Genomic DNA, 16,219 nt, shown 5'->3' with positions numbered 1-16,219 from the left:
CATTTTATAAACGAGAAAACAGGCTCAGAGAGTAACATGGCCAAGGTCACAAGACTAAGTAGTAACGCAGAGGTCAAACCCCTCTGTCTGATTACAGAATCCGCCACGCTGTTAGACTCAGGAGGTAACTTGCCATATCCGACACTGTTGGCAAGAGGCCATGATGGATCTGGATTCAGGTATTTTGACTCCTTTTCCAATTACCGTTTTGTACTTTGCTGCTTCTAGGTCACGGATGTGCCAGATGGTGGGTGATGCCCATCTCCCTACACTGTACTTCTCTCCCACACACCCAGAGCTGTGGCCAAGGGACCAGCTGGGGATGAAGCAGAACCTCTGGGCCTGCCCATCACCAACATGCACATGGCCTCTCCTTCCCCCTATGGACCTGACACGTGGACTAGTCCCTGAACTGAACCCATCTGTCATGGGCCATGCTGTCCAGAAGCCAGCACTCAAAAGCAAGCCCTGCACCACTCTAGGTGTGTGGTTTTTACATTTTTAAATGGTTGAAGACAAACAGAACAATATTTTGCGACAATTTGGTGAAAACTATGTGAAATCCAAATGTCAGTGCCCATAAATAAAGCTCTACTGGCACGCAGCCCTGCTCATTTGTTTACATGGTGTCTATGGCTGCTGTGTGTTGGGACAGCAAAGCTGAGGAGCTGCTGCAGAGGCCCTATGGCATGTAAAGCCTAAAATATTTGCTTTTTGACCCTTCACAGATAATGTCTGCTGACCCCTGTTTCCAGATGAAAAAAATCAAAGCCCAATAATATAATCATTCACATCTGGTGATTTCTTTCTCAAGCAGCTGGTTTTATTCCTACTTCTCAGGGGTTGGCGGGAATGAAGTGGACTGTGACTAAGCCTCAGGAAAGAAGAGAATTTGCAGGCCAGGCACAGGGTGTGGGCCAGGGCTCAGGAGGCCTAGATTCCTGTCCTGGCACCGCCCTCTACCCTGCAGGTACCCGAGGAAGTTTCTTCTACTGGGGCTGTGAACTAGCATGCTCTGATATGATATGCAATCAATAAATACATATTACACATTTACTATGTGCCTTCTCAGGCACTGCTTAAGCATATCTATATCTATCTATCTATCTCACATACATACACACAGATTTATATACACACGTGTATATATACAATATATAAAACTTTCTGCTAGTGATAAGTGCTATAAATAAAAATAAAGCATGCTGAAGAGGTGGTGATGGTGAGGTGTTTCTTTAAATAAGGGTGCCGGGAAGGCTCTCTCAGGTGAAATGAGCAGAGACCTGTATCAGGCAGTGAAGAAAGAACGCATTCCAGGTAGCAGAAACAGCCAGTGTGAAGGCCCTGAGACGGAAGTGTCCTGTGTGCTTAAGCAATAAGGTCAAGATGGCCTGGAGGCAGAGCCTGAGGGGGTACTGGGTAGGAAATGGACCTGGGAGGCCATGGAGGGGGGGTCTGGAGATTATCTTAGGAGTAATAGGAGCCTACAGTGTCCGGTGCCACAGCATGATCTGTTCTGATGATTTAAAAGGAAATCTGTTAGTTGGAGACTGGATTGAGGAGTGGAGCTCAATGCCTCAGGATCTCTTTTGGATTCTCAGGGTGAGATATCACAAGGTAAAGACCCCCTGGGAGGCCAGCAGACCCTGCAGCTCTCCAAGTTGAAAGGCTCAAACAGGGTGAGGGCGCCATGCCCACGCCTCAGAACAATGGGTAGTGAGCAGTCTGTCAGGGGGCACTGCAGGCTGAGGGGCAGTGGCATGGCCTGGAGAGGGGCAGGCTCAGGTCAGGCAACAGGGTGGACTGAGTGTGGCCCTTTAGACCTCACCTCTTCCAAAAGTTTCCCCGAGGGCCCTTGGGTTGCAGTGGGGCCTTCTCCACGCTCCATAGCCCCTGGAGCTTCCCTCTCTGTTATACCTGGCATGCTATGAGGATGTACCCGTCTTCGGACTCCCCTTCCGTGGGCCAGGAGCTCCTTGTTGGCAAGGCCTGACTCACAAGCACTGAGTAGGTGGCTGGGAGTGGGTATTAATCCAACGACTAAGGCAGAGGCTGGAGCTGGACAGCCAGCAGCGGCTTAGGAGAGGAAGATCAGTGAGGGCCCGGATGTCTAGTTTCTTCCACTGGCACGGACACTGGCCTGGTTCTGTATTCCAGATCCTTCCCTCCAGGGTCTGGGTGACACACCTCAGACCTTGCATTACAGTGATAACGTCCCACGTTCCTCACCGTTTATCTTTGAGCCCTGCCCTAACTCCGTAGGACACAGGGAAAGGAGATGCTCACTGAAGGGGTGCCCGCCAAGCATTTTGCAGGGAGAACCTTTAGTCCTGGGAAGTGGATATTTACTACTTTGTAAATGAGAAAATAAACTCAGAAAGGTGATCTGTCTCAAAACGAAGAGCAGAGTCAGTTTGTGTTCTTTTAACCCTCCTAGGCACAGGCTATGCCCGCAACAGTTGCTGGATCCATCAAGTGTCTGGGTCAAGAGTCTAGAGCATCTACTGTCCATTCTCCCCTTATCCGCTATTAACCTGTAGTACAATGGCGTAGACCTAGCCTGTAACAACTTGTGACCACTTTACACCCACTCAATTGACTACAATAAAAAAGACAATATAGCAAAAATGTGGGGCAACAGGAATCCTAGTGCATTGCCGGTGGGAATGGACAACGGTGCAGCCACTCCGGAAAAGCCTGGCAGGTCCCAAAAAACTAAACACTGACTATATGACCCGGCAATTCTACTGCTTGGTATATACCCAAGGAAATTAAAAACATGGAGGGACTAGGAAGTGACTGCCAGTGGGCATGGATTTTTTTTTTTTTTTTTTTTGAGATGTTCTGGAATTAGCTAGTGTAATGGCTGGCCAACTTTGTACATGTACTAAAAACCACTGAATTGTACTCTTCAGAAGGATGAATTCTCTCAATAAATCTGTTAAGAAGAAAACAAATTTGTGGGCTGTCCTTCAAGCTCCAGGTTACCGCGCAGGCTAAGGATAGAAGTATCCTTTACTAGAAGCCCCATCCCCAGCAGCCACTGGACACCAACTCTGGGTGCAGAATGTAGCTTATTCACTCACAGATTAGGCAAGCCAGTCTTATGTCTTCCTCTAACTCACACCTTCCTAAGTCCTGACTCTATCCTCCTGTAGGAGTTTTATTTTTCCTGGGTTCCCTGGGTCTCCCTGGGAGAGCCCCTGAATGATGCGCTCCACAGTAAACATCAACCGTCACCAGACTGGGAAGCCTCACCAAGGCTGCACGATGCCAGGAGTCGGGGCTTAGTGCTCAGCAGACTCCGGGAGAATCCCAAACCTGTCTCTTTGGGAAAATCAAAAAACCATTTGAGTGCCTACTATGTGCTGGGCCCAATATTAGGTTCTTATTTAGCCTGCAACTTGTCTGAAGGTAGCTGTCATCACCCCCACTTTCGTTGAGGAAGTAGATGTTCAGCAAGGCTCAGTTACCTGTCCCGGCTGGCAAGTGGCGGGAGCTCTTTCCCCAGCCCGCCTGGCACTCACCCAGCAGTCTTGATTTCTCTGGGTTTTAGTTCTTTTATGCGTAGAGGGGCACACATCACACCTACTATGCAGTACGATGGTCACAAAAACATCTGGCTTTTCATAAATTCCAGTCCCTGGTCCTCATGGAATCCGGCTTTTGTTGGCCCAGGCAGAAAGGGAGATGGACTATGTGCTTTTTCCCATTCCCAACCCAACCAGGATGGCCTGGCTTGACTGGACCCTTTTGCTTTTTGGACATGGATGCTACCAACCTCAGGCCACTGAGCTGACCTCTGACCTCTGATGGAACCAACCTCTCTGCTGAGCTTTTCCAAAACTTGATCCTTATACCCTTGCTGCTGTGGTATGGAGACCCACGCTTTTTAGCTCTTTGTTAAAACTCTCTCAAAGGTAGAACTTGCAGAATCACAGGGTTGGGGGTTGAGGGGGCTTCTGAGATGTCTGGAGGAGGGGCCCACAATGTTTGCTTAGGCCCCGGACCCCCTGAAAGGGCAGACTAGGCTTAGTTTGGATCCAGGATCCCCCAGTCGCAGCTGCACAATTTCAGATAGCTTCCTGTGCTTCCAAGTGCTGGTTTCTCAGGTGTAGAACGGGAAGGCCAGTCAAAGGCCATCAGGCAGCTGCTTCAAGCACGGGGACATGGAAACGGCCAAGGATCCTTCTCTCCCACCACCCACCGGGTGGGATGGGGGGGCCGCAGCATGGGCTGGCCTTGCCGCCCTCCCAAACAGGGGCAACAAACCACAAAACACTCTTTTTCAAATCACATATGGCTTCTTTGACCCCATCAAATAACTTTATTCACACAAACGTCCCTTAATTTACAAAGCCTCAGTCATTCATACACATTAGGGGATCCACAGTGTTCAAAGAACTTAAATATAATGTATCATACCAACCCAAGTAAACCAAGTACAAAAAATATTCATATAAAGTTGTTCACACGTAGGTCCTAGATTACCAGCTTCTGTGCAAAAAAAGGAAATGAAGAAAAATAGATTTATTAACTAGTATTGGAAACTAACTTTGTGCCTAGCTTAAAATCTCCCTCACGCTCGTCTGTCCCACACAAATGTTTAAGAAGTCAGTGAAATGTACTCCCCGGCTCTGATGAAAAGAAGCCCCTGGCACAAAAGATTCCAGTACCCCTGAAGAGGCTCCCTTCCTCCTGTGGGCTCTCCTAGAAAACCACCGGGACGGCCTCCCTGCTGATACCGTCTATAACCTTAGGGGGCCCTCGGGCAGACAACGGCAGCGGACTCATCTCTTGGTGATGGCTGTAGATGCTAACACTGGCCAATTCAATGCCACACCTACTGGTTACCCTTTGAAGGCATTTCTCCAGACAGAAGCCCCTCGAAGCCTAGGGTAGGGCAGGACCAGAGATATACCTGTGTTGTCTCGAAGGCTGTGCCACAGCCCAGTATGACAGCTTGGCAGAGCCAATATCTCTGGACTTCTGCCTCCAAAACCCAGTGGCCTAAAGAGCTAAAAAATGTCAGCTTGGCTCTTCCAAGGTTGCCAGGGCCGAGACTCCCAGGAGCTACGTCTGTCTGGGGGCTGCTAGACAGGCCTAGGAGGGAAAACCAGCCAAGGGGAGGGATAGTCTGAGACCCACCTAGAGTAAGTGCCACCAGCGCCCCCAGATGTGGGGGGAAGAGGGGCGTATGGGCAGGATGGAGAGTGGGAGCTGCACTTGGTGGGCAGGACTGGAAGGAGCCACATGGAACCACGCAAGGGCAGAACGTTAGGGTCCCTCCTTAGGGGGTGGCAGCCTGACTCCTGCTTTTCTAAGTTTCCAAAAGATACCCCAAGGCTAAAACCCAGACATCCATCCTATTAAGATGTCTTCTAAGAAGGTAAACAGCTAACAGCATAAAAAGAAAATTCCCACAATGCCAGCTCTTTTCCTTCTCTTAGAAAAAGATTCAAGCAAAAATAATCATCTTATTGCTCCAAACACTGGTTTTCTAGGCTAAGAGACAACTGATATGTTAAGGAGCTGAGATCTTGGAGGAAGGGAATGTGGAGGTGGGGAATGTGCAGGGCGAGGAGGCCGTAAGGAAGGCGGGGAGTGGTCCTAGCACCACAGGGTCAGGAGCAGAGGGAGCAGAGGGTGTTTGCCCCTGCCCCGGGCATCTCTGCCCTCATTCGCTCTGGGGCCCCCCTGGCAGTGCCACTAAGGAGGCCAGGCCCTGTCCCGAGTCAAATCTCCACCCAGTGTTGGGTATTTCTCCTCTGGCTGTAAACAGGGTGTTTCTTAAGTAAACATTTAATATACTCCCTCAGAAAGGCAGCCACAGGGGCAAACTATGTCCAGGTGGGAGGAAAAAAATTCCCATTCTCCTGACCCAATGCCTCTGGGATGAGACAAGGCTAAGGCCTGCAACCTTAGTCCCCAGCGCCCAGAGAGGGTTCAGACAGGGCCAGTCTCGAATGAACAGACTGAGGCATCCTCCTGGCTAGAGGTAAGAGGCAGAGAGTGTGCACCTGTCCAAAGCACAGTTTTTCTGTCCTGGGCTATAGCTGCGAGTGAGTGCCCTGGTGGTGGTGGGGAGATGTGGACCTGGCTACAGCCCTCAGGAAGAGGGTGTGGGGGGTGAGAGAGTGATCCCTCCCCCGTGGCTCTCTGGGAATGAGAAAGACAGTGAAAGAGCAAGTGACAGAGGACACAGATAGGGAGAAAGAAGCCATGCACTTCCAGCTGAGCCAGGAGGCCTGGCCAGGGGAGGACAGTGGAATAAGGCACTACGATCTGTCCTGCTGATTCTTCTGATGGGAAAACTGAGTTCAGATCCCTAACAGCCGAGGTCAAGAGTCCCCCTCCAAAGGGCTATCCTTGCCACAGAGCCGAGGAGAACGAATGACTGCCGTTTTAAGGTTTGAATACTACTAGAACTGGGGCAGGTCCTACAAACTTGGTGGTGTTGAGATGATGCACCAGAGAGCTGCTGGCAGCCTGAGACCCAGTGAAGACGCAGGAGTGGGGACGTGACAGTGAGTGGAAGCCAATCCACAAGGGGACAGTGGAGAGTGGCACTGAGACTACAGGTGCTACCCGGGGCTGAGCCACGGCCAGTTCTCTCACCACGGCGGAGCCCGCTGAGTGCCTGAGGTGGGCAGGTGTTTGAGAAAGCAGGGGAGGGATAAGAAGCAGGGGCAGGCACTTGGGGCTAAAACGGTGGCCTGCATTTATGCTACGGAAAGAGGTCGTGCCACTAAGCAAGAACTGGAAGATGAGGGGGCATGGAGGCTGGCGACCCCTACCAGGCTGCCCACCTGTCACCTACAGGGGTGCTGTTTCTTGCTGCTCTGATAGCAAGAAAAATAACAAAGGGGGAGCACGATGGCTCCAAGAACTTTTTAGTTAGAGCTACGGGACCTGGGGAGGGAAGAAGAAGAAAATAAGGGGCTCATTAGGCTGAAGCCTCACTAGGGATGTTACAGTGTGGGCTGCAGCCAGGGAGAGGGGGGTGCTGGGTTTGGGGACTGTTTTTTCCCATTTGCTCATGTACAGAGAGACCGCTGCCCCCAAGAGAAGGCAGGGTGGCGGGCGGAAAAGGAACCGTGTACTGCAATTAGGGGATGCTGCTATTCCCACCCTCTCGGATACAACTCAGTGCACTCAGGAGGCTGCCTGAGAAGTCAGAGACAGGAGAGACAGGCAGTCACAATGGGTTTTGGCCTAGGAAGGGAAGGGCCTGGTTATCACCTGTGGGATCCTGCTAACAGCAGCCAACCTTCCGCTCACAAGGAAGAAAGTCTGGTGTTGAGGGGGGTGAGAGAAGGCTGAAAGAATGTGAGCAAACATATTGCTGAGCCTGGCCTGATGTACTGTTCTCTCCCAAATTCTCAGGGCCAAAGGATTGCTTCTTAGTGGGTAAAGCCCCTGCCTTGGTCACATAGAAAAGGAAATGCCCTCCAACCGTCTCCCCTATCAATCCTATGCTGGTTTAGGTGAAACAAAAAACAAAAATGAACACAAAAGGATTCCCTTCCCCCTCCCCAGTGGCCCTATACTATTTGGCCATAATGGGGTGAAAAGCCTTCAGAGTGGCCAGGCGCGTCCAGACAGAGGGACAACACAAGAGCATTGCCCCTTCTTGCAGGGGGAGAACAGATGGGCTCAGAGCAGCAGCCCAGGGGGAGGGAAGCTTCCCCTAGGGAGGTGCGAGAGTGTCGCTGGAGAGTGCAAGGATGGCTGCAGCAGACAGGCATGGGTGGCGGGGCTGAAGTGTCATGGCTGGGGAAGCCTGAAGGTGGCGAGCCCGCAAATGGGCCCCTAACGCTGCAGGGGGTCTACCCAGTTCCACAACACCTCTCTGCTCTGGGCAGGTCCGCTGTTTTCCCATTGGATACGTCTATACTGAGGGCAGGCACCTAACAGTAAGTCTCCAGGGGTGAGGGAAATGGCGCTTGACAGTGTGTGTCACTGCATATGACACCACGGACCCCGACACACAGGGCACGCCCTTCACTGTGAGAACACGACAACGGCAGCCAGTTCAGGACACGCTGTTATCATGGCAAAGTCACAACCAGATCTTAGGGCCTCAGGCCGTCTCTGTGACACCTGGACACTATGGGACACATCTGGGAAGATGACAATCCAGGAGGCAGTTAGGTGAGAAGTGCTGACCTCACGGCAGTGACAGATGCCTGCTGAAGACCCAGCTGTGTTCCACACAAGAGTTTGGCACAACAGTTTTTCCCAACAGAAAGGCAGGGATGGCTGCTCCACCGCCAGCAAGTGCGAGATGGTCGCCCTCCACCCTTACCTCCTAGTTCCCTGCAACACAGGGCGGAAGAGGAATGCATTCGCACCACTGTAAGTCCTGGTGTGGCCTGGGGCTCCCAATAGCTTAAACAGAACAAAGCCTGGAGTTGAGACCTTCTTAGTTCTCCTGGCCAAACCCTGGCCTTCCTCTTCCAGGCGGTTCTTCGCCTCTGATCATCTCTGAGGCCCAAGGGCTAGCCAGGGCCAGCCCACCAAGGAGTCCAGGAGTTCCTGCATCTGGTAGGGAGGCGTGGCCCAGAGGCCTCCTTGTGTCCTCATGCCCCATTCCAGAAGAAACCCCCAGATTCCCTATGGGGAGGCAGGCCTTCTCTAGGGAAGTGAGGTGTCGTAAGTAGAACTGAGAGAAGTATAAAGAAGGAAGACAGAGGGAAAGTGAAGGACAAAACCAAAAATAGCTCCCTAACCCCTTATAAAAATTAAAAGTGAAATTTATACATATGCCTTGCCCATACTGAATTTCTTTTAAGAAATTGGTGCCTGTCCACAGCATTGCGTCCTGCTCTTCTGAAGTCTCAACGGTTTAAATTAAAAAAAAAAAGGGAAGACGAAAAAAAAAAGAAAAGGAAAAAAATAAAGCAAAACTAAAAAGAAGCGGGGAAACCCAAACAAAAGCTTCACATTGCCGGATCCAGCTGTCGGGAGATCGCCAACCGGCCAGGCCACCACCTGTACCCTCTGCCGTCCTCTGGAGGAGACGTGGTGAGACTGTGGGTTCCGAGGAATCGACCTGGAAGACAGAAGGCAGATAAGGGGGGACATTGGTCAGCAGGCCTGGGCACCAGCCCTCAACCCAGAGGAACACTGAAGCTGTGTGTGCTGGGGGCTGTGGGGCAGAGCTCTAAATAGATGGGGTAAATCTAGCTTCACAACCTCCCTGGTCTAGACACACATGCTTATTTTTCAGATAGGCAAACTGAGGCTCAGGTTAAGTAACTTACCCAAGGTCACACTGACTAAGGGGCAGACGCTAGCTGGGAACCCAAGCTTGCTGGCTCTAGCTGTCAAACCAATCGTGAATCCTGGCTTCCCCATACTATTAGGAGCAAGACACCGCAGGGCCCACCCTGGAGAGTCTGTCCCCACAGACCTTGCCAGCATTGCTTCCACCCATGCTTTCTTCCCCACTCTCTGTGACTAATTGTGCTGTTTGTTATAAACGCCACAGCAACCCTCTCTAGGTTCAGTAATCCTGTTTTACAGAAGAGAAGAGTGAAGCTCAGGCCTCTGAGAATCCGAACCAGGCTACCCGCTAAGGTCTTAACAAGGGCCAGAATCCCACACCCAGGGGCAGGGGTGGACTGGGCCCGCACTGTCTGCTGCAGTGCACTGTGGGGGTTAAGAACGAGGGCTCTGGAGCCAGAACGGGTGACTGAGTAAACATGAGCTGCCACTCGACTGTGGGGGAATTTAAGTCCTCTGTTCCCTGGTCTCATCACCTGTACCTGCATCACAGGCTATTATGAAGATTAAATGAACGTAAAACCAAGAAGAGTGCCTGATTCTATCAGTATTGGCTATTATTTGGAAACTGCCTTAGTGCCAGGCCTCAGGAATAAGACAAGAAGCCTGCCCTTCAGTGACTTATTCTACTGGAGGCCTAGAATACAAGGGCCCACAGAGATTAGTCTTGGGCAGCCCCCGCTCTGAGCTATCGGATCAGTGCTAAGTATAGCGCTGTCCTGGGCAGGGCGGGCCATCTAGGGCAACAGTGCTCCAGCCTCGTTGCACATGGAATCATCTAGGAGGTTTTTTGAGACAGGGTCTTGCTCTGCCACCCAGGCTGGACTACAGTGCCTTGATCACAGCTCACTGCAGCCTTGAACTCCTGTGATCAAGTGATCCTCCCACCTCAGCCTCCCGAGTAGCTGTGACTACAGGGCACATGCCACCATGCCAGGCTAATTTTTATATTTTTAATAGAGACGAGGTTTTGTCATGTTGTCCAGGCTGGTCTTGAACTCCTGGGCTCAAGTGATCCACCTACCTTGGCCCACCTAGGAGTTTTTAAAGTGCCTGAATGACCAAGGCAGACAAGTCTTTCACTGTGCGTGCAATCCCCCAGTGGCTTCCTTTGTCAGGCAGAGCCAGCACCGTGGCTGCCATGACTTGCCACCTGCGTAGGCTGACACCACCAGCTCATTGTCCTCAGCTCCTGGGAAGGGACCTGGCTAGTCCTCCCAAGAAGCAGCAGGATAGGACAATATTGGATAATTTACTGCCTGCTGGCCTCAGTTTCTCCCTCTGAACACTGGGGACTCTTGGTTGAGGTCTGAGTGGAATGACTCAGGTTCCCGGCCCACATCAGGGACGAACATACTCAATGAGTCCACCCCTTCCTAGCCAACTGTCCCCAACCAGAGACTATAAACCTGTTAAATCTGAACAGGCCATGGTTCTCAGCCACACAACCATTAAAAGTGTTTCTGGCTGGTGAGGGTGCCCTGCACACTGCTGGAGGAGGGGATCAAGCTTCTGGAAGGTAGTCTGGCACTGTTTTTAGGGCTTCAAAGATGTTTAGATTGGTGGCTCCCTGAAATTCCACTCCTGAAAGCCAAGCTTAACAGATAAACCTAAATATGAAAAGAACTTTATGGATAAAGAAGTTCACTGAAATATTTAAATTACAAGACAGTAACTCACAAGTCCAAAAATAAGGATAAAGTAAGCAAATGATCCTTCAACGCACTGATATACTACAGAGGAAATGAGATCATTGCATGACATTTGAAGATTATGACAAAAGCACTTCCCTGGGGTAGGTGGAAAAGAGTAGGTTACAAAGTTGTGTAGCGCACAGCACGACCATAACTATGTAAAAACACAAACCCCTCAGTGTAGGAAAATCTGACAAGAAATACACCAACATGTTGTGCTTGTTGTGACTGATTTTCCTCTTCCCTCACTTCTGATTTTTAATACTGAACACACACCAATGTCACATTTTACTTTTTAATAGGAAAAATAGGGTACTTTAACGAACAAGAAAAGCTGGCAGCTCCAATAGAAAGGTCCAGATGTGGGGTCTTGTCTGGACTCTTCCATGCCCAGTGGACAAAGGAGAGCTTCCACACTGCCAAATGGGAGGTTAGACTATGTGACTCCCTGCTCTACTGCCCAGGGAGCGGGTGACCAAGAAAGTGGGTGTGGCTGATCTGGAAAGAAAATACAGGATTTCTCGGGCCCAGTCTTTCACTCTGCTGCTTCTGTTCCTTGGTCTGTTAATTCCCCTCAAAAAAATCCACTGGTGGGTCTTGTATCCCAGTTTTTGACTTGGAAAAAGAAAATCATCATAAACATATTCCCTGATGATTCAGCAGCCATCTCAAACTCTAGCTCTATTTAGCATGCCTACTGCTTTCTCTCCGTGCCTTCCGTAGACACAGATCAACCTGAAGATGGGGGAAGAGGGTATTTAGGGTAGGCCCTCACCATCTGAGACATTAAGACCTTGTGAAATACGACGAGAAATTATACAGCCACATGTGATGTGCTAAAATAATCTTTGGGACCAGTTATGATTTTCCAGCATTCCTTTCCTCCCTCCCTGCTGACAATCTCCTGAAAAGGATGCCCATCAGCAGGAAGGTAGCACGTGGCAGCTGAAAAGCAGTGTTGGCAAGGAGGCAGGTTCAGAAACTAGAGGTTCTTTTTTACATAATAAACTAGCAGAACACAGTATGACTACAGAAGGTCAGACCAACAGCACAGCACTCTGCAAGAACTCCTGAGACACCAGCTTGTAATGACCGCTGTAATCACTGGGTCCCATGCCAGGAAGTGAAGCTGACATTTCCCAAAGGCTCCTCCCTGCTCCCTCTAGCTCTGGCACTGGCTCTGGCCCTCCTGTTGGAAGCCTCAGAACAGCCTACAGGTCTGAGTCTGGTTCTCTCTTGTGGGTACATAGAAGGAAAATATGAGGGCTCTCTATTGGGGAGAGGATCTTGGCTTGGGGTTCTTTTCCAGTCTGCCATCACAGAAAAAGCACTTTTCCCAGGGAGCTAACAGCACAGTAAGCTCACCGAAGGTAGTGGAGGTGCTTTCTGTAGCTATGAACAGGAATGGCTCAGACCACATGGTTCTGAGTTTAAGCAGCAGACCCTCCCAGGTACTTGTGGGCACAATAAAGGGTGTAGGTCTCAGCCCCAGTGGGCCCTTGGGGAGGCCTTAGGCTTGTGGTGCTTCATCCTAGCAGATGCCACATCTCAGCTTCCTGACCGCTTAGGCTGTGCCTGACTGCCTGGCTACCAGCTTCTACCGGGGCTCTTCTCATCCCTCTTTGTGGAATCCCTACCTCTGACCAGAGCCTGCTCCTTGAGGGCAAAAATCACACCTGCTAAGCATAATGAAAAGTGGTGATGTGATAAACCTGCAACTGACATCTGTAGTGCCCTTCCATGATTACTGTGAGGAGGGATTTGGCCAGTTTTCACAAGAAAACGGGCCCAGAGAAATGGAGCAACTTGCCCCACACCAGAGTTGCTGAGCAGTAGAACCAGCACTTAATCCAAAGTTTTCCAGCTTCACTACCCAAAGTCTCTGCACTATGACAGTCTTCAGTCAGTGCTTCTAAAGCCGGCTCAGTAATGGTTCCAGCAGCTTGCACCTGAGATGATCCTGGGGGTGGAAGGTGTCAGTGATCTGGGAAAATGTGCTATGAATCCTTACCTTTCTCATTTCAGCTCTTGGACCAAGTTCTCTCAGTGCATCCCACCTTCTTATTTCTCTGTAACTGGCATAACAGCAATCACTTATTGAGCAGTCTGTATGTGCAAGTTCTAACTGTGTTATAGGGAACAACCTCGTAAAGCAACACTGCTTTCCAATCACTGTTAAAGGATCGAGTGTTTTACATCCATCGCCTCATTTCACCCCAGCAACCCTAAGAGGTAGGGGTTATTGTGTCCCTAGTCCTAGAGATGAGAAAACTGAAGCTCAGAGAGAACAGCCTCATAGCCAGTAAGTGGTAGAGAAAAGGGTTTAACTCAGGGCAGTCTCACTCCAAATCCCCTGCTTTTGACATGTAACGATGCAAAATCCCTTCCTAGAGAAGACAAGAAGAGTCTTAAGTGGAATTTAAAACCCATCTAATCCCTTCATTTATAAATAGACTCACTCAGAAAAAAGGCTCATGGAAGGCTTACGTGCCTGTGCACAGGTCTAGTGCTCGGGGGACAAAGGGGGACATGGTGCCAACCAGGCAGTGAACAGTCTTCCAGCAAGCTCCTCTGCCAGTCAGGCAGGTGTCTGGTCTGTTTAAGGAGACTGAGAAACTGAACTACTTTCATGAAGGCCATTAGCAGCTTGGAGAACAGAAGCCTGGGAGATCTGAGGGGAACATGCACAGGAGGATGGGGCTGGAGACAAGGATGGCACATGTTCGCCTCCTTCCCCTACTCCTCAGCCTGCAGGCACAGAATACCTTGGTGATTATCCCTTACTCTAAAAGGATGGCCTTCCTACTTTATTAGTGTCAAAATGTCATTACCTTTTGCTTTCTTTTCTAAGACACAGGGTCTCACTCTGTCACCCAAGCTGGAGTACAGTGGCACAACCATAGCTCACTGCAGCATTAAATTCCTGGGCTCAAGCAACCCTCCTGCCTCAGCCTCCTGAGCAGGTAGGATTATAGGCACATGCCACTACACCTGGCTAGATTTAATTTTTATTTTTGTAGAGACGCGGTCTCATTATGTGGCCCAGGCTGGTCTCAAACTCCTGGCTTCGTTCATGCAATCCTCCTGCCTTGGTCTCCCAAAGTGCTGGGATTATTATAGGCATGAGCTACCATGCCTGGCCTAAAATGTCATTTCTTTGATGAAATGATGATGAAAGCAAATAGGAATGGTTTTAAAAATTGCTTCCCTCCTGGACCTGCCTCCCCAGGTTTTAAAATTGCACTGTCTTAGGAAATGTGGAAGTCTGGTAACCACGAGGTTTATCGTCACTCCAGTGCTCTCTCAGGGAAGAGCACAGGCTCTATGGCAGACAGTCCTGGTTCAAATACAAGCTCTGCCATTTACTAGCTATTTCCATGATCTGAGTCTCCTTCTCCTAAACTAGAAAATGGGCATGGAACTCTTTCCTCTTCAGGGGCCTGCTGTGAAGAGTCAAGAATTCTTCAAGTAAATTGCCTGTCATGGCACCTGACACAGGGTGGGGCATTCAGTAAGATCGATCTTGCTGTTATTCATGTTAATGGTCATTTTGGTTCTTACGGTATCATAGACTGGGACTCCAAACCCAAAGCCCAGTTTTCTCTTTCTATCCTGCCTCTCAGATCTAGTTAACAGAAAAGAAAGTCATCCCATTGGCATAGTCATAGACTAAGGCACAGTATAAACTCAAAGTGGGTATTATTGGGTGGCTAGCCAAGAATTCACTCCTACCTAAATTCACCCGCAGTCCTGTGTAGTGATATTATCACTGTAGCTAATGATACCTATGACATGCTAGCTGCCGTGCAAACTTAATATGCAATACCTCATTTGTCCAAAGGACCATGTAAGAATTATCCTCATTTTACAGATGAGCAAACTGAGGCTCAGGTTATTAATTTTCAGCACATCGTGCTGTGGAGCAAGCAGGCCTCACAAGGGCACAGAGGGACAGTCATCTGTCGGGGTCACAGACGGCAGTCCTCTCCTTCCTCTAAGTGGGGTTAGTCATTCTTCACTTGTTTAATACACCAAAGCATCTGGCTTTTCACATTCAGACATCAACATGCCAGCCCTGGGGGTTCGGTGGCCCCAGCACGAATGTCTCCTCCAATCACTCAGCGGCACCGAGGCCAGGGAGTCACGCTTCCTGGTGCATCATTCCTCTAAGGCTGCGCTCCCAACTGTGGTGCTTAAAAGTAGGGCAAAAACAGGGATGACTGTGCTGTGAACGTGCCTGTTGTCAGGGTCGAAGGAATGGGAGTACTGACAAATGGGATAACACTGTTTTCACTCTTCGGGTATACAGAAGGGGCAAGATGTTAGGAAAAAGAGGAGCAAGAGGGCAGAGATTATACAACACATACAAGAGCTTCGCAGTGCTCCATGACAACCCAGAAGACCACAGGTCCACGCCTTACGACATCTGAGCCCTGACCAGGAGACCAAACCAAGGCAGCTCACCCACAGGCAGATATCCAGGGGCAGGCCCCAAATGCAGAGGAGGGTGGCTCGGAGGTGGTGTTCTCTCGAGGCATGGGCTTTGGAGTAGGAAGATCCAAAATTTACATCCCAGCTGACCTTCACCAAGTCAGGGTCCCCCAAGCCTCAGTTTGCTCAGCCTAAAATGAGGAAATGCCTACTTTGCTGGGTACAAAGACCAGTGATAGTATACATAGCAGGCAGAGTGAGGTGCACAGGAGGTACCTTAATAAGCTACGACAGTGGCTGCAAATCACATCCAAAAAAACACAAAACCAAACCCACAAAACCTCACTGCAGTCACTTGCCGGGGCAAAAATTCCAGACAAGATGCCTTGGCCTCAAGTTGATCTTCTCTTGAGGTGACAGCCTCCCTCCTGCTTTGGGTCTTCAGCTCCTGCTGGTCTGGCTATCCCAACTCTCACCCCCTATCTGTCACTCAGATCACACTCACCCTTTGGGTTCCCATCCACACACCTTCCCCAGGAAACACTCCCAGAGGGCCCAGTCTCTATGGGAACTCTTCTGTCCCCCAGCCCAGTGAAAAGGCATGGATGACCTCAGATCCCACTAGCCTTGTTGTGTGCTCCAACCTTACCATCTTAGACCCTAAGCTTCCTGCAGGACAGAGAGAGTCTGCTGCTTCTCTTAAGCCTCTCAGGTGACCAAGCAGCAGTGTTGGGTTTTTAGGAAGAGCTCAAATACCAGGTGATTGCTAGAAACTGGGAATTAGTACACAGCAATAAAACTTCACA

At 50.0% G+C, this 16,219-nt stretch overlaps 1 protein-coding gene across 3 annotated transcripts in view; it reads right to left on the bottom strand.

Moving 5' to 3' along the window:
• Positions 1–4,284: 4,284 nt before the first annotated feature.
• STK35 (serine/threonine kinase 35) overlaps positions 4,285–16,219 on the bottom strand; it is a 46,876-nt gene continuing 34,941 nt past the window's right edge. Inside the window, exons 4-5 of one of the 3 annotated variants that reach the window (XR_010119366.1) lie at positions 8,947–9,055; positions 4,285–4,497 (exon numbers count right to left, since the gene is read on the bottom strand). Coding sequence is in view for 1 of the 3 variants with exons in the window: in XM_055265491.2 (XP_055121466.2) it covers positions 8,943–9,055 (113 nt within the window). In the remaining 2 variants the exon portion in view is untranslated. Of the gene's footprint in view, positions 9,056–16,219 lie in introns of all 3 variants that reach the window. The other 2 variants (XM_055265491.2, XM_055265490.2) reach the window with 2 other exon arrangements.

Source organism: Symphalangus syndactylus, chromosome 24 (assembly GCF_028878055.3).
Source record: "Symphalangus syndactylus isolate Jambi chromosome 24, NHGRI_mSymSyn1-v2.1_pri, whole genome shotgun sequence".
Taxonomy (NCBI): Eukaryota; Metazoa; Chordata; class Mammalia; order Primates; family Hylobatidae; genus Symphalangus; species Symphalangus syndactylus.
This window is presented reverse-complemented; position numbering and strand designations above follow the sequence as displayed.